The 22,251-nt window shown below is 36.2% G+C and overlaps 1 protein-coding gene across 1 annotated transcript; it reads left to right on the forward strand.

Annotated features, from left to right (window-relative positions):
* The first annotated feature begins 20,229 nt into the window (after window positions 1-20,229).
* LOC102510828 (serine/arginine-rich splicing factor 2) lies at window positions 20,230-20,820 on the forward strand. The gene has a single exon (XM_014566801.2). It carries the CDS (start codon window positions 20,230-20,232, stop codon window positions 20,818-20,820), a length of 591 nt encoding a protein of 196 aa, XP_014422287.2.
* The last annotated feature ends 1,431 nt before the right edge of the window (window positions 20,821-22,251 follow it).

Here is a 22,251-nt window from a genome sequence, read left to right on the forward strand (position 1 = left end):
TTCCCTTGTATGTTATCTATTGCTTTTCTCTTGCTAATTTTAATATTTTCTCCTTATCCTTAATTTTTGTCAATTCGATGACTATGTGCCTTGGTGTGTTAGTCTTTGGGTTGATCCTGTGTGGAACTCTCTGCACTTCCTGGACTTGGGAGACTATTTCCTTCCCCATATTGGGGAAGTTTTTGGTGATTATCTCTCCAAAAAGTTTCTCAGGTCCTTTCTTTCTCTCTTCTCTTTCTGGGACCCCTATAATGTGAATATTAGTGTGCTTCATGTTGTCCCAGAGTTCTCTTAAACTATCCTCATTTCTTTTCATTCTTTTTTTCTGTTCTGCAGTAGTGATTTCCACTAATCTGTCTTCTAGCTCACTGATCTGTTCTTCCACCTCAAATAGTTTATTCTTGGTTCCTTCTAGTGCTAATTCATTTCAGTGATTTTATTCTTCAACTCTGTTGGGTATTCTTTATATTTTCCAACTCTGCCATGAACTTCACTCTGTGCATCTATACTCCTCTTGAGCTCTCTGAACATCTTGGCCATCATTACTTTAAACTCTTTCAGATAAATTGCCTAACTCCTCATCACTTACTTCTTCTTCTGGGATTTTATCTTGTGCCTTGGCCTGGGAGATATTCCTTTGCCATCTCATATTGTCTGTCTTTCTATGTGTTTGTGGATTCCTTCTACAGGCTTTGGGATTGTTGTTTTCTTATTTTGAATATCTGCCCCTGGTGGATGAGGCTGGACTAGAGGCTTATGCAGTTTTCCTGGCAGGAGAAGCCAGTGCCTGCCCACTGCTGGGTGAAGCTTGGTCCTGGACCTCTGGTGGGTAGGGTCATGTCTAGAGGCTTTTGTGGCTTAGGAGGTCTGATGATGAGTGGGGCTGTGTTCCCACCCTGTATGTTGTTTGGCCTGAGGCTTCCCTACAGGCTGTTGGGTGGGGCTAACTCTTGATGCTAATGATCCAATCAAGATGTCAGCCTCCAGGAAAGCTCATGTAGATTAACACTCCCAGCTTTTATGTCTCCTGCCTCTCCCAGGAGACCTTCCATAACCAGCAGGCAGGTCAGGCCCAGGTTCCTATGAAATCACTGCCTCTGCCCTTCGAGCTGGCACATGCGAATTTCCGTGTATGCTTCCCAAGCGAATGGAGTCTCCATTTTCCCCAGTCCTGTGGGGCTCCCAGACCAAGCCCTGCTGGCCTTCAAAATCAGAAGTCCTGAGGTATCCTTCTCTTCCCAGTGCTGGAACCTGGCTGGGGAGCCTGACGTGGGGCTTAGAGCTCTCACTCCTGTGGGAGGGACTCTGCAACTTAACTATTCTTCAGCTTGTGTGTTGCCCGCCCAGGGGGTATGGGTCCCAGTTATATCACAAGCACGACCCTCCTACCATCCTCCTGTGGTTCCCTCTTTACGTTTCCAGTTGTAGAAGATCCTTTTTGCTAGGTTCCAGCCTTTTTTTCGATGGTTGTTTAGTATTCAGTTGTGGTTACATTATAGTCGTGAGGAGAGGCAAGCTCGTGGTCCTACCACTCTACCATAGTGACCAGAAATCTAATCTCCACACTATTTTATTTTAAAACTTTAATTTTGGATGGTCATCTTCTTACAGTATCTTTTTTCTCCCTTGCTCAGTGGAGCCCCTGAGGGAGCTCTAAGGAGCCATTTGGCTCACCTGTGTATAGTTTGAAATGATAACAATGGTGGTAGCTAATGTAGCCATTATCAGGCACTAGATACAACCCAAAGCATCTAACATATCTTAACCTATTTAATCTCTTCCAGAACTTTATGAGCAAAGTACTATTACTATCTCCATTTTATGGATGTGGAAACAGAAGGTCACACAACTAGTAAATGTCAGGGAAGAGATTCAAATCTAGGCCCTCTGACTCCAGGGTCTGTGTTACTGCCCTTTTAGAGGATGATACTTCTTCAAAGTCACTTATCTAATGTAAACATATTATATCTAAAAGGAAAAGGACAAGAGAGGTTTAATGACTTTTCCAAAGTAACATTGTAAAATGGTAGCAGAATTAGACCTAAAACCCAATTTGGGAACTCATAATACAATATTGGGTCATATGAACCACCGTACAATTGAAATGTGGGCATTGGCAGTTTTACTTTCTTTAGCTTTGTTATTTCTTACTTTAATAAATGAAAGGCATTTATTTTCTCATCTTCAACTTATTTTTGAGATTTCTTTTTCTTTTACATGCTTTGAGTTATTTCCCCATCCTTCTCATTTACTATTCCAAATCAATATCACTTTCCAAATTACCCTTTAAAATATACATGCATCTTAATTCATCTAATAATGTACATTTATGTCAAATCTTTATTGAAGGAGGAAGGGTATAAATAAATCAAAGAGTAACATTAAAAACTAACAATAAATATGAAATGAATGAAGGAATGAAATAACTTCTTAATACAATGTCATTGGTTAGGTGTCAGCAAATGATTCCAACTCTAAGAGAAAATTTACTTTTCTACTTAGGGAAACAATGGAGTATATTTTGGTGCCTAGAATGTGCTAAAAAATGTTAGCAATTGGACACTTTAAAGACAATTATCATAAAAGTATGGCCCCTCCTGTGTACACAAATAGTCATTAATAGCTCTTTTTTTGACTTTCCTATGTGTGCATACATGTGCATGTTTTTCCACAATAGTTATGATAGCACCAAGACACAGACACACTACTTTGTATAGTATTCGATTTGTATATAATAGAAGTAAAAGAAATACATATACATGTAATACATATAAATTGAATGGTTGACTACATACTTGAAATAAAAGCATAAACATTGTTTTTGAAAGGGAGCAAAATTTGCCACCCCAAATGTATCTCTTTGGCATGAGGATTATTTTAGGCTGATTATTTTTAAGAAACAAAAGACTCAGAAAGTCTTTTTTTTTTTAAACCTCCCTCTTAACTGACTAAAAGAATTTAGACAGAGGACCTGGTCCAAGAAGAGCACTGCAAAGAATATGAGATAGGTGTGGTAAGGAGAACTTGGAAAGTTCTGGAGACAAAAGTCCTCTCTGTGTTCTACTGTCTCTGCATGGCCCAGCAAACATTTGTTCACAAAACATTTGTTTTTCCCATCTTCCTTTAAGTTGTCTTCCTTCCCTTTGAAGTCTCAAATCCCCCTCTCCTCAGTTCAGGATGGTATATAAGCCTCAAATGCCTGAATGTCAATGGGGCTCATTCTTCTTATGAGGTCCCTATAAATACATAATTAAATTTTATTTCCTCCCGTAATCTGTCTCACATCAATTTAATTCCTAGACCAGCAAGAAGAACCTAGAAAGGGTGGAGGGAAATTTTTTCCTTTCCCAAAATTTTTGAAATAGTGATTATTAGAAAATGATATTTGGAGGGATTCAGTTTTTATTTTATAAAGGGATTTATTTTTACTTATTGCTTGACCATGGCATTACCAAAATTCTAAATATAACTTTATAACCTCTTAATTGTTGCTTTGATAAGATAATTTATAGGAATATATATGCTCATATAATATTTTACAGCTATCCAGAAACTCTTTGACTCCAGATCTTGACATTTGGAAATAGATCTTTTCCTATGCAATCATTTTGTTGTATGCAATACTCTCAGTGGGATTTAACAGAGTATGGCAAAGTGTACACGGCAATCCTAATTGAAAGTACAACACTTGAAGTCTTGCATGTATACAAAACAAACCGCTGAGGCCTAGGACATGAATCAACTTAAGAGACAAAAAAATAAATGTAAGTAGATACAGATGTGTGCTCAGCAAACAGCTTGACCAAATTTGAGCCTCAAAAACTACACATGTGTTTGACATTAAATCGCCCATCAGAGGACAACACTCTGAAAGTAGGCTACAATTTCTAAATAATCCCATTCCATATTTTTATCTCAAATAATAAATCTTCTGAGGACAAAAAGTAAATTAGATACAGAATAGCTGTGTAGGGGGAATGGTTGAAGAAACTTTTTTAATTTTTAATTTTAACAGAAAAGGGCAATTGTACTCTCTGATTGAGAGAATGCCAAGGGCATGCTAAAGGCCTGGACACTTGAAGAAGGGGAAACTGCTATCACAGTGGAAGATGTCCTAAGAGAAGCACAGGTGGTGTATTCTGCCCCTTGTGATGACAGAGATAAGGTCACTTAACCAGAAAATCAAGGACAAGTGTAACTTCCAGACAGGAGAAAAGGAGAGAGAATTGACAACCATGTTAATTCTTTTTTGTGTTTGTTGCATGCAAAGCACACACTCTACCACTGAGTTATACCCGCTCTCCCAACCATGTTAATTCTTATTCGTTTGCAAAAGTACAAACTTTCTGACATGAATAATCTGGAATAGAACCTCTCCCTTCATAAAGTTATTAAATGACTTACATTTGAAATACTAAATTAAAAGGTCTAATGTTGATAAAGTTCTTAGGAAACTGTTTACTATATAACTGACAAGAGGTCAAAGAACTGAGTAGAGTCATCCTCAAACTTTGGTACACATTAGAATCACCGATGGAGCTTTCAGAATCTAGATCATCTGGCCATACAGCCCAGACCAATTAAATCAAAATGTTTAACAGTGAGACTCAGGCATTGGTATGTTTTAGGACTTCCCAGGGGATCCACGGTGTGGCTGAGTTTGAAAATCAGTGCTTTAGTGCAGCAAATAGGGTATTTTTTTTAGTGATTTTTCTGGTACAGGTTAAAGAACGAGATTGAGTTTTAGAAACAGATCAAAATGAGTTAGGCATCTTAAGTATTTTCCCCAATTCCTACAAATTTCTTCATCTTTTAAGTAAGGATGATGATACATACTCCATTAGTATCTGTAACGCTTAAGTTAAGCCTAAGGAATTTAAAATAGAAAAGTTATTAAGAAATGTAGTTATTTTTCTCCTCTCTATACATTTATACTGCCACTCACGACAATGGATCCATTAAATGTGTACCTAATTTGTTTTCTTTTCTTTTTCTCTTGTTCTGCCTTTACCTCACCTACAGTCCTCCCACTTAAATTTTCCTTATTTTTTTTTTTATCTTCTTCCTCATTTTACCTTTCTTTTCGCCTATTTCTCTTTGGTAAAGTTCTGCCTCACTAATGGAACTTAAGAATATAGACTTTGAGAATTTCCTTTCAGGCACTTGGTGACAATTTTGCCCCAAATTAAAACTTGTTAGATTTCATCAGCTCACTTTCTAGTTTGTCCAGGCTTCACAAAGGCCAATCCCAAAAGAACACAAACATTTCTGATGTATATTCGCCACTAGATGGTGCTCAGAGTACATATTATATATTCCATGTTTAAGAAACGTCATCCTACTTAAGATCAAAATTTATATAGAAATCATAGACTTTTTACAACTTTTCAGAAGGGACTGGGGTGTGTGATGCGGAGAGTGTGGGTTGTTAATATGAGAAAAATGATACTTGAGTGTAATATTAGCTATGATGTTTGAGGTTTGGTACCACTTATTATGTTGAAGAGTTAAGGGTCCCAGTCCCACATACACACACAAAAAAAAAAAAAAAAACTGGATAGGTGGTAACAGAAATACAACTAAGGGTTGTGAGATATATATATATATACAAAGATTTCTTTATATATATATATAAAGAAAACACTTTGGAGTGTTAGTTTTACTGGGATAGCCTACATGGATTTGGGAGTAAAATGGTTAAATTACAAACTCCCTAAACTAAACTACTACTACCAGTTAGCCTATTTAATAGGGCTACAGAAAAAAATTTATTTCAGCTCTAAAGGAAGTGGAATGCATTCTCAGTTCAGATTCAAAAATGGAATTTGTGTGGTCAAAATAAGAGGTTTACAAGATCCTTACCAGGATTTCAGGAAAGAAAAATTGATGATGAAGAAAGAGACACAACAGAGTAATATTAATCAGAGCAGGCCAAGAAAGCTAAAGTGAACTGAAGAGGTCGGTGGAGAAATACAACTTTGGCAGTATTTCTACATTCAATGTCTAAATTTTAACCAATTAAAAAAGCAATAAAAAAGATTGATGATTTTCTGTTATTAACTTCCTTAAGCAAGGGAGATGCAATGCCAGCATTGACAATGTGGGAGCAAGATCGCTATGTAATACATGAAAGAAAATCAAAAGCAGTAGGACATATGCTGGATTATAAAAGTAATATCATAACTATACCTGGCTAAGACTTCGCTGAAGTATTTCACAAACTTCTAGTGGGAGGACATGAAATTTAATATCTTAATTCAGTATAAAATTCCTCCTTTCCTTAATTCATTTATATCTATTGATCCATTAAAATAAAACAAGCATAAATTAGACATTGAAGATATAGCTACAAATAAGACAGTTACATGAATGTAGAGTAGAGATTTCCACTCCAAAATATGCTTCTGTGGCATAGTTATTATCTTGAATTGGATATTTAAAAAAAAAAACAGCAGATACAGGAAAAGATCTGAAAATGTGGAGAAGTTTCCCTTTTGTAAAGGACATTTACACTTATATGGGAAATCTCCAATTATAAGGGTGTCTCTTCTTTGGTATCAGGAAGAGAAGGATGACTCTAAATATCTAGAAACTCATATCAATGAAGAAGACAAGGACTTAAATCTACAGAACAACCACACTCTTGTTTACTGTGCTTTTCCTGGCAATCACCCATAACTGTCCCTTCCCCACCCCCAACACACACACACACACACACACACACACACACACACACACCCCTTTTGTCTTAAGCTGAAGATGGAGCATAAGGTGGTGGACTGGGCCATTTCAGGGAGTTACTCAGTTTTCCTGTGACAACCCAAAGCAAATAGATACCAGATATTTCTCCAACAAAAATGTGTTTGTTTGGGATTGTTACCAAACTCAAGTTTGTGTGCTCAACACACAATGAAGCCAAACAAACTGAAAGGTCAGGGTTTGGAGCACAGAAAAGGGTTATTGCAGGGCCAAGCAAGGAGGATGGGTGGCCTGCATTCAAACACCCTGAACTTCCCATTGGTTTTCAGGGAGTTTTTATAAGCAAAATATGGTGTGAGAGCTGCAGGGTGTGTGACTTTCTTCTGATTGGTTGGTGGGGAGGTAACAGGGCAGTGCTCCAGGAATCTTGTGCTCAGTCTGATATTACTATCCTCCACCTGTGTGGGGCCTTAGTTCCTATAGAAGAACTCAAAGATATTGTCATCTATATCCCTTGAGGAGGAACCAAAACGCTGTTTTAATAGCTGCACTATTGTTTCTTGACTGCTCCTCCTTTGTTTCTGCATTCCCTCACTTTCCTGATTAGCAACTGTTTGACTCTGCCCCCTTAGAACTCTGGGAAGGTCTTGGGAGGCTGAAAGAAGTCTATACTTCCCACAAACAAGATACCCAGGACATGGTAAGGATTTGTACCTGGGAGGATCCCACAGAGTCCTGCTTGGTTTCAGGATCAGCAGAGAATTGCAATGCAGGGTCTGCAACCATGGTGAGCCACTACTAGTCCCCACAGGGCAAAGGAAGGAAAACACTTTTACTGGGAGGAAAAAAAAGTTGGGAGGGCTCTAGTAAACAGAGTCCATGGCTTTTCATTGCTTGAGTCCTTGCCAGAAAGAAGAGGAGTCTTCTTTTTCCTGTTAAGCTCTGCTATAACTGCAGAGCATAAGATCTCCCCCTTCTGTCTAGCAACTCTATTCAATTGAGGTTTCTGTTTATTAATTTTTTTATACCTGGGTATCTCCCATGTATACAGAAAGTATACATGTTATTAAAATTCTTTTTTATATCTGATTTTATCAGGGGTCTTAGTCAAGAACCTAGAAGGGTAGAGGGAAAATTTTTTCTCCCCTACAAATATTACACTTCTCTTTCTCAATACACTTATACTAGCTACAGATGCAGAGGTCCTCTAATAAACTATACCAAAGGAGACCTTAAATTCATTATTTTCAAATATACTGAGGTCTTACTCTGTGCCACTAGACATTTAAAAATGCTTAGTAGAAGAAACTTCTATTCTGAATCCATACTGGATCTCTGTACAGTTCTTTATTGTATAAGGGAGGAAAAAATTTTCCTTTACTCTTCTAGGTACTTCTGGGTGACCTAAGAATTAAACTGACATAAGACAGGTTAACTGGAAGAAATCAAACAACATTTTAATAACATGTATACATGGGAGAAACGCAGGAAAAGTGAATCACTTGCCAATGGCAAAAATCCTCACCTTACATATCATCTTTAGCTAAAGACAAAAAAGGATGTTGGGGGTAATGGTATGAGACTTCAAAGGGGAGGAATGTAATTCTCGTGGAGATGGAATAGCAAATGTTTGGTAAACACTTGTTTGCTGGCCCATGCGGAGACAATGGGATCCAGAATGGACCCTGATCTCTAGGGCCTACCAAGGTTCCCCCCACTACAACTTACCCATGTTCTTTTTTTTCTTTAATTGAAGTATAGTTGACTTAAAATATTAGATTAGTTTCAGGTATACAGCCTAGTGATTTGGTATTTTTATAGATTATATACCATACAAAGTTATTACAATATTACTAACTATATTTTCTATGCTGTACATTGCATCCCTGTGACTCATTTATTTTATAACTGGCAATATGTACCTTTTAATCCTTTTACCTATTTTGCCCTTTCCCCCATACCCCTCCCCTTTGGCAACCATTAGTTTGTTCTCTGTATCTGTGAGTCTGTTTCTGTTTTCTTATATTTGTTCATTTGTTTTTGTTTTGTTTTTGTTTTTGTGTTTTTTTTAGATTCTACATAATCTTTGCAGATATCTCTGGTGATAGCTCTATTTCAGGAATAGGCCCTCTAACTTCTTTTAGGCAGTTAGAGGGAAGGTCAAAGGTTCCTGAGTCTTTGGGGCCTTGATTGTTTTCAATTAAAAATAATCCTCATGCCAAAAATACACACTTTGGAACAGCAAGTTTTTCTCCCTTACAATTGTAAATTTTTATTCCAAAATGTAGATTCGGTCATTTTTGTGATAAACAACCTTCTTAGACATCATTACTATCCATTTATTTCTAAATGTATCTTTATGTTGTCTTTAAGTTTCATATTGGTACCACAGAAACAGCTATGGTAAGTGAGGATAAGGCCCAGCATTTGGGGTTTCCAAGACTAATTTCAACTCTACATTTGCAAGTTTTGTATAGTGAGATTCTATACAAGTTTTCATCAAGGAAAAAAGAAGTTTTGATAATAACACTTACAGATAGATACTGCAGTGGGTTGAATAGTATTCCCCCCAAAATTCATGTCCACCCAGAAACTCAAAATGTAACCTTATTTGGAAATAGGGTGTTTGTAGATGTAATTAAATTAGTTAAAGATCTGGAGATGAAATCATCCTGGATTTAGGGTGGGTACTAAGTTCAATGACTGATGTCTTTATTAGATAAAAATAAAGGTAGATTTGGACACAGACATAGAGAAGACAGAGACAGAAAAGAAGGCCACATGAATACATAGGGTGAGATTCACAAAACTTTGCTGCCATACACCAAGGGATACCAAAGCTTTCAGACAACACCAGAAGCTAAGAGAGTGTCAAGAGATGGTTTCTCAGAGCTTCCGTAAGAAACCAACTCTGCCAACAACTTGATTTTGAACTTGGGGCCTTCTGATTTGTGAGACAAAGTTACTATCGTTTCAAGCCTCCAAATTGTGATATTTTGTTACAGCAGTCCTTGGAAATTAATACAGATACCAGGAACAATTTGACTTCAAATTCATCTCATAAACTCAGTAGCAAAACTAGTAAGTGGATCCCACATATTTTACAAAATCCTCAAACACCTGTAAACAAGCACAGCAATAAATATCACCCTTAATAAAGAGTATTCCAGAATGAATATACCATTCATTCTTTTAGCATTCCTTTATTACTGATGCTTTGAGATTGCCACAATCAAGGTGACTTGTGCCTGGTACTACTTAACAACAGCTAATAAATGATCCTCCTATTCATACCTGCCAGAAACCTTTTAGGACTATAATGAGAGCCAAGAATTATAAGAAGGGCTGGCAGTGACTGTAGTCTCTACACCCAAGCACTTTCTAAAAGATGTAATAGGCCAAGCTCTGCAGAAAAAAGCAGACACAAGAGGGAGAATTCCTAGTCAGAGGAAGATTGCAGAGGAGGGATAAAAGTACCTATGAAAGACTTTTACTGCTTAAGATATAGATATTGACTAAGTCAAGAAGGTAGGACAAAATGGTACATTTGGGGCTTATTTAGCAGTCTTTTCTTGAAAGGAGGTCTTCTCCTAAACAATCCCTGCCCATGCAAAACTGATAAAAGGATGTTGATAGGATTGTACAATATCATCAACACTGTGATACTGAAAGAAATGTAAGAGGGTGTTAGAAATATGATGGCACTATTCTTACAAATATTTATTAATATTTGAAAGGGATAGATACTTTAAAAGTGTGTAAGATAGAATTGCTACTTCCTGAAATTTTAAGATGGAAAGGACATATTCTACCTAGGTCACAGTTTTCTCTACTCCTCCCCAACCCCAAACTTGGCTCCTCTCCATTGACTATAATCATGGTCTCTAATTTCAATGTACATGTTAGTGAATCATTTCTCACCTTAACCCTCAAAAAATTTCTTAGTGATATTCCTGTTCTATCTTCATTTCTCCTATTTCTAATATGTTCTTCATTCAAAATAAAATAGTACCTTAAATATTTGCTAGTCAAAGCTTTTAATGGATTACAGTTATAGATAAGATAAAATAAAATAAGATAGCTTGGGAGATATATGTATATATTCCAAATTTCATTCATAGATTCAGGCCTCTTGATACAAATTAATCTACCTTTTCAGCTTTATCTTGTACTATTCCATTAAATAATCCATATGGTCTAAAGAAGTAGAGGAGGTATTGCCAAACTTACTTTGTATTTACTTTTATTATTCCATATCTTTCTCATTCTGTACCCCTTACCTGCTATACTCCTCTTTTTCTATATATTCAAATCACATTTATGTTTTAAAGTTCATATACTTCCCTGATCATTCAAGACAGACTTAGTCTTTTCTTTAATAAATTCCAATAGCATGTGCTTATAATTCATTTGATACTCATTGAATTGTAGTTATTTCCAAAATAATAAAATCACAGATTATTCTACATAGAATAAACTTAGAAAGTGTATGTCTCTATATATCCATAGCTTGCATGATAAAAAAAAAAATCACCAAGGAGGATGCTCATTGAAAATAAAGGTTCCTGGATGCTGCCTCAAATCTACTTAATCAGAATTTTCAGTGCCTGGACATCTGTACTTTTAACAATGATCCAGATGAGCTCATAACAACTCAAAATTGTATAAATGGGATGACTGGAATCCTCTGCCTGAAGATAAGCACCGTGCTCAGAGAGCATAATGGTAGTTAGAAGCAAAGTCAAAGCCATAACTAAGGTAATGTGCTCTTTCCATGGCATACCTCTTTCCATGGCATCCAGGATTCAGAGCCTTACAGAGAGAAACTGGGACTCTGAATTCCCACCCTCTCGTGGTATTTTGCTTAATAAACTGCATGTAGCCATGTAAGAAATGCATGGTGAATTAATTTTAGGGATGTACACCACAGACTATGTCAATAGCTTCCAAATAGGTTAATAAAAATCATACTATTTAAAACTAGTAATTTTATAACTGAAAAATCTATATTTGAAAAGATATAGAAGGAAATGAGTTGGGGGAGGGTATAGCTCAGTGGTAGAGCTTAGCATGAATGAGGTCCTGGGTTCAATCCCCAGCACCTCCATTAATAAATAAATAAGTAAACAAACAAACCTAATTACCCCCTAAAAATGAGTGAATGCACATTTTGTTTTAAATAAATACCAGAGTTTTACCTCGGAAAATTCCTTTCCCACTTTTCTCCTGCCACTTGTCAGTGACTATAAATATTTTAATTTCAACTTGATTACTGGTAATTCCTACAATAAAGTTCCCTCTGGTGTAGTCTGTGGACCTGATGAGGAGTTACAACACAGGCTGATGAGAAAACGCTAGTACCTCTATAAACACAGGAGGGAGCTATAAGATTTGAAAAGATTTGAAACACAACTAGAAAGAAAAAAGAAAAAAAAAAAGCATTGTGGCTGTCAAGGCATATTGTTTTAGGAAATAATGAGCATTATGACATAGTTTCATTTCATTCACGATTGAATCTGTAGATCTGTGTACTGCTGTTCTTTAAAGAAAAAAAAGAAAAGAAAAAAACAGCCCAATTGTACCTTCTTGGCATCAGCATTTTTTTCATCTTTGCTATGTCGCTGCACTTGTTTTGATCTGACAAGCTTAATGTCATTTGATAGGATGAAAGTAGACCATTTTCTGAGAGCTGAGTGCTTCAAGGGCATTCATCTATTTTGAGAGGAATTTCTATCCTTTCTAACACGTCTATCTTCTTTGCTTTAGATAACAGAATAAAAATGAATATATTATAAATACTGAAATCCTATCAGAGGAAAAAAAACTAACTCTTCATACTACCTAGCAGCCTAAGATGTATACAGAAATCTATATTAAATATAAGAAGACATTTTACCTAAAAATAAAAGTAACTACCATTTAAAGAGAGCTTACCACATACTCATCACAATAAGAATATACACATATATTATAAGTATTTCATTTAGTGCTAATAATATTTAATAGTATTTTATTTAGTAGCCACAAAATTGCCATTAGAGAAGTATTTTTATTTCAGTTTTACAGATTAGGAAACTAAAACTTAAAAACTTACATTTGTCAAAATGAAATGTCTATAAATAAATAAGCCTTGACTCAAATCCTGACCTGCTTGACTCCAAACCCAAAGAAATAACCTTTTATTACTCAAAGTATGTTTGTAGGTATAGCCTTATCAATCTCACTTTGGGGCATGTTAGAAATATAAGGTATCTAGCCGCACTCAAAGCCTACTGAATCAGAATCTGTATTTTTAAAAGTCCTCTGACACAACTCAATGGCAAAAAACCAAACAGTTCAATTTAAAAATGGGAAGAGGAACTGAACAGACATTTTTCCAAAGAACACATACGGATAGCCAACAGGCACATGAATAGATACTCAACATCACTAATCATCAGGGAAATGCAAGTCAAAACCACAAAGAGAAATCATCTCACACCTGTTACAATGGCCATCATCAAAAAGACAAGAGATAACAAGTGTAGATGAGAATGTGGAGAAAAGGGAAAATCTGTGCAGGAAATGTTGGTGGAACATAAACTGGTACAGCCACTATGAAAAACAATATGGAAATTCCTCAAAAAATTAATAGAACTATCATATGATCCAGCAATTTCACTTCTGGGTATTTATCTGAAGAACACAAACACTACGTTGCAAAGATAAATGTACCCCTACATACACTGAAACATTATTTACAATAGCCAAGATATGGAAACAACTTAAGTGTCCTTCAATGGATGAATGGATAAAGAAATAGTGGCATATATTGTTGAGGAGGAAGAAATTTTCCTCTTCCCCTCTTGGTTCTTTCTGGGTGGCCTAAAAATTAAATTGACATGAGACAGATTAACAAGAGAAATTCAAACAAAAGTTTACTAATGTATATACTTGGGAGAGACCCAAGAAAACTGAGTAAACCAGCTAAAATGGCCAATGCCCTCACCTTAAATATCATCTTCAGCTAAAAACAGAAGAAGATGTTGAAGGTAATGGTTTGGGACTTCAAATGAGAGGAAGGCAATTCACAGGGAGATGGAACATTTGCTGGGCCAGGCAGAGACAATAGGACACAGAATAGACTCTGATCTCTAGGCTCTGCTGACTCTTCTCCCAGCACACCTAGCATTATGTTCTTCACAAATATCTCTAGTAACAGTTATATTCTGGGGAAAAGCTCTTTATCTAAATTCGTTAGGCAGCAAGGGGGAAGTTAAAAAGACTTCCTAGATCTTCTCTTTCTTAAAAATAATCAGCCTAAATTAATCCTCATACCAAAGAGACACATTTTGGGGTGGCAAATTTTGCTTCCCTATAACATATACAATGGAATATTATTCAGCCATAAAAAGAATGAAATCCTACCATTTGTGACAACATGGATGGGCCTTGAGGGCATTATCCTAGGTGAAATAAGTCAAAGACAAATATTATATAATCTCACTAACACATGGGATCTTAACAAAAAAAAAAAAAAGGCACAGGGGTGGGGGTGGCTGAAATGTGTGAAGGGGTCAAAAGGTACAAACTTCCAGTTAAAAAATAAATAAGTCATGGGTATATAATATACAGAATAGTGACTATTCTTATTATACTTATTGTATATTTGAAAGTTGCTAAGAGAGTAAATCTTTAAGTTCTCATCACAAACAAAAAAAAAAGATTTCCTAATAAGTAGAAGAAGAAGTCTGCTGGGTGATTTTTAAGCACATTAAAGTTTGAGAAATACTGTTATAAAGGTCTAGAGTGCCTGTCCTCTTCTAGAGCTCAATGATATGTATGTTATTAAATTTCATAATCCAAGAGATATAAAGTAACTGGTAGCTCAAACATCATATTAGGCCCAAAATATAATTTTTTAAAATTAGAAAAATATATTTATATCACTCATATTTGTTTTAAAATTTAGTTAGAATATAAAACTTCCGGGAAAATGTGAATAGCATGCCTCCATCATTTATTATTATAAAAATATTCAGGGAGTTCTTATTCACATTACCTTCTTTGAATTATTATTTATAGAGACTGTGATTAAGAGGTGCCCTTGCCTTCCAGGGACTTAGACTTGCAGTTGATTATCTTTTTTATAATATAAAATAAATTATTCAATTAAAAAAAGAATGGATTAATTAAGATTCCCTCAATTCTTCTTTTCTCCTCTTCCCCATTCCTTAACAATCTCTCTCCCTCCTTTGTCTTACTTTCTCTGAATACTGAAATTGTTCTATTGCTTCCCTGGGAAAGTAGATTCCCAGATCCTCCAATATTGCTTAATCCCTTATTCATCCCTCTAGGGAGTGACTGGGAAAAGGAAAGTCCATGTAGTTTGCGAATTATCAACCACACATACTAAGGGCTACTGTTCTTAGTCCTTTCATTATAGATAATGTGCTGTTCTCCATCCCGATAGGAGAGCTTGTTTCTAATAATAAACTCTCTAAGAATATAAAAAAAAAATTGAAATTTTTGGAAAGAATAAATAGATTCTAGGGAAACATGCCCCATAGCCCTTAGGAAGTTTCTTAATGGAAATGAGGAGCTGAAGAAAACGAATTGAATTTACAGTCATCTTCCAGACTAAATTCTCTAACAGTGTATTAGGGTCAGTTTCAAATGACCATGTCTGGCTGTGATTTATGTTTGTTTTTGAAATGCATAAAACACTTAATGAACAAATAAGATAATTTCAATGAGAGATGTTTGAAAAGGACATTTTTAAAAATTTTTTAATGCAAACTTAAATCATTGTAAGTAATCAGGAAAATGGAAAAAGATAGTCAAATATAATGGGCTTGGGTTTTTTCCATTCACATCAAATTATTTTAAAAAAGGAAGAATCCAAATGCTTTTATAGGGTGCCTCAACTCTCATTCTACATTCTCTTCCCTTTCTTGTTGCCATTTTTTCCTGACTGCACCACTTTATCTGCCTTCAAGATCTTTTGAGGCCAAGTGGCACAAAGTGTTTTTTTTCATCATTTCTGAACTCTTGGTGGATATTTACACTACCATTTACAATGAGGGCATCAGTCAAACTTAAGATGTTGTGATCATCACAGTCACTAACAATGAAGTGTTAGTACTTAGCTGAAAGAGGTAATAAATTGATTTGGTTCTGCTGACCTAAGAGCACAAAGAACTTCTAAGAAACTACTTTTCAGTCCAGGAAAAGGAAATATCACAAGTTCCATATTTTCTATTGCTCAGTAGGTTTTATTTATTTATTTTTTCAAATCAGGTATGAGAACAGTGTTTGAATAGAATGAGTCAATAACTTTTTATCTGGAAATAAAAATCAATTTTGTAATGCAAAGCCACCTTCTTTCTTTTTTCATTGTTCACATTATAGGGTATTGACTGGAAGAAAAAGCCTTGGGTAACCTTCAATTCACTTCTGGATTAAAAATGTTAGGAGCTAAACGCAATATTAAATATAAAGCACTTCAGTTCTCATATTTTATTGATATGACACAAGAGATATAGAGGAGTAAAATATCACTCCCATAATTACAGATAGTTGAAGCAGGCCTATGAATGCAGGTGTCAGCTCCATGCAGTTTTGATCACACTATGAACTAAATTATGACTTAAGTCTTTGTTTTTTATCTAGTTTCTCATGAAAAGAGAATTGGGACAACATTAGGAACAACAAATAATTTAACCAATTCATTTCAATCCTTTCATGTGTAGATAACCAAACTGAGAAACTTATAGCATCTAGAACAGGTCTGTACACAGAGTAATAAGTCTACAAATATTTGTGGATGATAAGGAAATAGGAATATTGAGCAAGGAAGTTAAACTCCATGGGGAGGAGTTTCCATTAGACTTCAAAGTATTTCAGTTGCAAGGACGAAGTTGATGCTAAACTTAGAAATTCTCAAATCACCTCACGAAATACGTGATCCTGTTTATTACAACAGGTATTAAAACGTGTTAAGAATTATTGCTCCAAATCAGTGTGAAAGGAGACAGTAAAACAGGCATATGTGTTTCCTGACTCTCAAATCAGGTATAAGTCCCTTAGATAACAAATCTCTAAAGTTTCTGAAATTATTCTTTACTTGATCCAAATCATATAGTGATGATCATTTTAAATGCGTAAATTGTTGCCAGAGAATTGAATCCAACACAGCCTGTGAATTATCATTTTGAAAAGGACTTTCAGTATTTTAAACGTAGTATGTTTCAACAAATTTGTTTAAATTTTTGTCAAAATTTTAAAAATGAACATTTGAACAACTTTAGGTAATTCATATTTTACAGTTGAGATAAAACACAAAAATCAACTGGTTTAACTCCCTCATTTAAGTGCGATTAAAATCTGAGACCAGGAGTTGGCTGTGTCAAGTACTGCAGCTTATTTATAGTGGAGCCAGGCCAGGAATCTAAGTCCCCAAAACAGATTCAGTACTCTCTCTCTCTGACATAAATAAAATCCAATTTTCATGAAAAATATGTCTTGTTCTGATGGAACTAATTCATGTAAAAACAAAGTCTTTTAAAAGGATGAAAGTACATACAACTTTTAACACTTCCAACATGTATACTGTTATTTTTGTTAATTAGGACAAAATATTCATCAATTCACCTTTACCTGGGAATGGTTTCTCTTAACAGAACTCATGTAATTAAGAGATAAAATCCTTTTTATTGAGAAAGTGATAAAGGAAATTGAACAATTAAAAAAAATGGATATTATGTGTCCTTTAATAAGCCATGACATAAATTCTTTTAAATTTGAAAGAATGCAAAGAAAGTCAAGGAGTACGTAGAGAACTGGACACCTAAGTTATCTATTTCAAAATAATTAGCAAAACTATCTCCTGGAGTGTTTTGGAAAACAGCAAGTATACCTAGTAAACCCATAAATTTGGCTAAAGAGATGTCTAGAAAGACTGAAAAAATTAATCAACTTCTTTAAATGCCTCTGATAATATATGAGAAAAGAGATAAACTAAAAAAGAAATTATTCAGTTGTAGAAAAGAATGTAGACAAAGCATAGAGTGCCCAGGATAGACTTCCCAGCTAAGAAAAAATTCAAAGGTAAACAATGGCCTCAGAGCAAAGAACAAAACATGGACAGTAAAATGCATTCTCAGGGTAAAGAAGTAAAAACTGTAGCTATAGATCCTTTTTTAAGATCTCAGAAAGATGTCAGAGCACTCCTCATCAACTGTCTTTTGCTAGGCAACCCACATCAGCCTCATAGGTGGCCCAAGGTAGATAAGGACTTGTCTTGGAATGAAATGTGGGTGTGGATTTTGCTTAATGGAGTGAACACCCAATAAAATCATAAGCAACTTAACAGAGAGAGAGAGAGAATGAATCTGTGCTATTAGAAGCACAATGAGCTTAGACTAAAAGGGACAGACACAATTCAGAATGAGAATTCTTGATACCCTCAACCTGTGCACACCAGAAACACGTTAAGAAAGCTACTCACCGACAAACACGGACCATTTACTTTAAGGAAGATAGGGTGACTCAGAAGGCTGAAATAATATACCAGAGGTCCAATTGGTGACCCAGACAATGGGAATGGGCTCTAACCAAGGAACTGGAAGCATGTGCCCAACTGAATTTTAGAATTACTGAAGACTGTTCCTTTTCTTGAATAGAATTGTCAATTAAGGCCATCCTATACCTATCTCAATATTGTATGTAAGATGCAAGAAAGGCAGATAGCCAGTCTTTTTATTTCACAGGTCTTCTGATTAAGAGGAATAAAACTCAAGGAAATGCACCTGAAGAGTCTCTTCTATACCTAGACCTAATTAAGATGACAAAGTCCTAGATGTTCATACATTACTATAAAGAAATAAGAGTTTAATGGTCTTGGAAGGAGATAAATGTACTTGTTCATGTGAGACGAATGTAAATATCATCTGTCCAGAGGACTATGGTAGATTAAAGACAGCTACAAATCCTTCACACTTCTTTCATTGAGAGATTCTTTTTTCCTTCTCTGTGAACCTGGTCTGGCCTATGGTTGCTCTGACCAATGGAATATCACAGAAGTGATGCAGAACTGATACTATACCCTGGCATGGGCCTAGACTTTAAGAGGACTGGTGCTTCTACTACTGTCTCTTATAAACGTGAGCCACAATGTAAGAAATTAACTACTAGACTAGAAATCTGCCAGGCTAGCTATGTGGAACAGTTCTGAAAAAGGTGACGGGGGATGGCGAGAATAGGGAATGGGAACCAGCCAACAGCCAGTAGTTCCAAACAAGCCACCTCAGTTGCCCTGGCCAATTCAGCTGATATAATGAAGAAATAAGCCCTATTGTCCCCTGTCTAGATCTTAGTGCCTTAGAATTGTGAGATAAAATGATGATAAATGATTAAATGTTTTCAGCCACTAAATTTTCATGTAGGCTGTTATGCAACAGTGGATAACCAGAGCACATATATATGAATTAATAATGTGCAGATGTTGTCATTTTTGCTGGAACCCAGGACAGGCCACCCCAAAATGTGCCTCCATGGCATATTATTTTGAATTTAAGTTACTTAAGAAATGGCTGATATACGAGAGACACTTTGACACTCCACCCCCCAACCCCGTCTCCCTGAAAGGAAGAGAAAAATCTCTCATATGAAAGGTGCCCTCCCTGCATCTGGAGGTAGAAGGATACTTTCATCACCACAGATTGGGAATTCTGACCAAGAAGTCTTATAAACAAACCTTATTACTTTAATTGACTACCCAAAGTCCAAACTCTAAGGGTCTTCACCAATTGAACACCCAAAGCCTAAGTTTCTTCGTCTAGTCAATTTCTCATGAATTTATTATATAAAAAGTATAAAAGCTGCCTGCTTTGGCTACTTCTTAGGTGCCATTTCTATGAGACCTCTGTGCACAAGAATTAAAATGTGTTTCTTTTTCTCGTTAAATCTGGTTTGTGTCAATTTTATTAGTCTAGCCATAAGAACTCAAAGAGGGGTAGGGGGGAAAGTTTCCCTCTCCCAGACCCTTGCAAAGAGCACACAATTATCACTGAAGGTGAGAAATACTTAATAAAGGACTATTTTCTACTCCCTATCACTGTCAAGCTTATTTATTAGAGTCCAATAAAAACGATTCATGAGAAAAGATGCCTTGTTAACCACGTACTTCATCACATAATTATATCTGTGTATAAACTTTTGTCCATAATTAAAACTGGGTGTTTAGATATACAGTGGAAAAGTCACAAAATGATGTTATAGTCACGAACTTTCACTTTGAAAACAAAAGAAAGAAAAACTGATACATAGTTGTTCCTCAGGCAGTTTCAGCTCTGAAAATAGTCCGGGCGAATTGAACTTTCTGGTGTCTCTAAGCAGTCACACGCGGAGGACAACTGACAAAGCGGAGGAGCTTCGGCCAGAACAAACCCGAAGCAACCGTTATAGCGCGTGGATCACTCTCACAGCCTTCCCAGACTGCAGCTTTCCCAGAATTCAGTTTGCAGGGCACAGGCTGAGCTCTCAAACGCCATGAGTTACAGTCGCCCTCCTCCCAACGTGGATGCCATGATCTCCCTCAAGGTGGACAACCTGACCGATCGCATCTCGCCCAACATCCTGAGGCGCATCTTCGAGAAGTATGGGCCCATCGGTGATGTGTACATCCCGCGGGATCGCTTCACTAAAGAGTCCCGTGGCTTTGCCTTCGTCCGCTTTTTCAACAAGCGCCACGCCGAAGAGGCCATGGATGCCCTAGATGGGATGGTGCTGGATGGCCGTAAGCTGCGAGTGCAGATGGCACACTACCGTCGCCCCCCAGATCTCCACCACGGCCTTAGCCGGGTAACTCCTCCCTACAGGCTCGAACACCAGAGCTGCAGCCCAAGGCTTCGTCACCGCTCTCGTTCCGATACCAGGAGCCAATCTCGATCTCATGGCCAATCTCGCCTCAGCCACTCAAAGTCTCCGTTTCGCTCTCATGACCGATCTCCATCAACCTCTACATCCAGATCTACTAGAAGTTCCAAGTCCAAGTCCTCATCGGGGTCCGGATCTTCCTCAGTGACCACCCCCAGGTCTAAGTCCAGAAGCCCACCACTAGAAAGACAGTCCAACTCCTGATCGCAAGAGAAGAATCCATACAAGTTTCCTGAAGAGGAAGGAGCCATGCCCTATTAGGATAAGTCATTAGCAAGCAACTTGAGGACTGGGGGGGCGGGGGGAGAGCAACATTCTTGGTTGACCAGAGTCCTTGAAATAAGCCACTACCTGTTGAAAAGGTTATTCTTTAACATGTTGTGTAACTTTTTGCTTGTTTTAAGTTTTGCCTTCAGGGGTTAACATTTTAAATGGTATTTTGTTGCTGTTACTCAATTATCTTTTAAGTTAGTGAGGTGAACAACTTCAAGTTATTGGTTTGAATATTTGAGGTAAAATTTCACTTCTCTTTGTATACTGCTTTTTATTTGAAAGTAAACAGACTGTTAATCTAATTTGTGGCCTCCTGACTTTAAAAAAAAAAAAAAATGTGCAGCCTTTTCCTGTTGAGTAGTCAGAAACTGCCGTGATTGACGCAACATTGCCATCATTCTTTTAAAAATAAAGAGCCACTTAAAGTTACTGTTAATTTACTTTTGGATTTAAATGGTAATCTGGACCTGCATTGGTATAAAAACATTTACAATGAAAAAAAATTATTGTTTTGAAGGATTATTTATCAAACATAGTTATAATCTCTTATGTATTTTTGTGCACTAGACACAGGTGTTTAGCAGTTGAGTAATGCTGGTTAGCGGTTAAGGTGGTGTTTTGTAGTGCAGAATGCTTGGCTATTTCATATTTTCTCCTGATTGCTCCTATATAAAGACACTGTGCTGTGCAGAAATAAATGGTTACCCAGTTTATTAAAAAGCCTGACAATTTCACGTTCAGTCACCCAGGCCTTGTGTGTGTGTGTATGTATATATATATATAAAAAACAGAGCATACAGTGAAAACATCTAGCAGGTATATTTAAAAGTAAATACACCTTTATTTTTTCCTTTCTCTCCTAAAGTGGTAAATCTGATTGTCTTCATTTATGAATTTAAATGTGAAAAATGTTAAGAAGGAAATGATTTGTAACTTTCTAAGTGTTAATAACATTTTGTATCTTTTTGTTTATTCATATACTGTACTATAACTACCTCCTGAAATTTAAATATTTTTCCTGTTTTAAAAATTAAAATTTGTTGTGATTATATTCTCATTTATAAAATTGTGAAACAAAAAGATATTGGAAGTCATCCATCTTAAATGTCTTATACACAAAAATTTTAAAACAACTGAGTACCAACCTTCAGAGATCCAAGGTATAAATATTTTAATGTAGTAAGCTAAAATCAAAGTCACACACATCTGCAATTATATTATGGCTTTGATCCCCAAGCTGGGTATGACTTTACCTGGGCTCTGCTCTGAATCTTCCTGAATTGTCTTCTATGGCCCAATACTCCATTTTAACTTACTGGCTTTGAATTAATCTTGTGGAAGACAGTTATTCCTAGCTTGGCT

The sequence above is a fragment of the Camelus ferus genome, chromosome X (assembly GCF_009834535.1).
Source record: "Camelus ferus isolate YT-003-E chromosome X, BCGSAC_Cfer_1.0, whole genome shotgun sequence".
In the NCBI taxonomy this organism is placed as follows: domain Eukaryota; kingdom Metazoa; phylum Chordata; class Mammalia; order Artiodactyla; family Camelidae; genus Camelus; species Camelus ferus.

What these genes read in the sequence shown, in the direction of transcription:
- LOC102510828 (XM_014566801.2), top strand. Translation starts at nt 20,230, where the DNA reads ATGAGTTACAGTCGCCCTCCTCCCAACGTGGATGCCATGATCTCCCTC.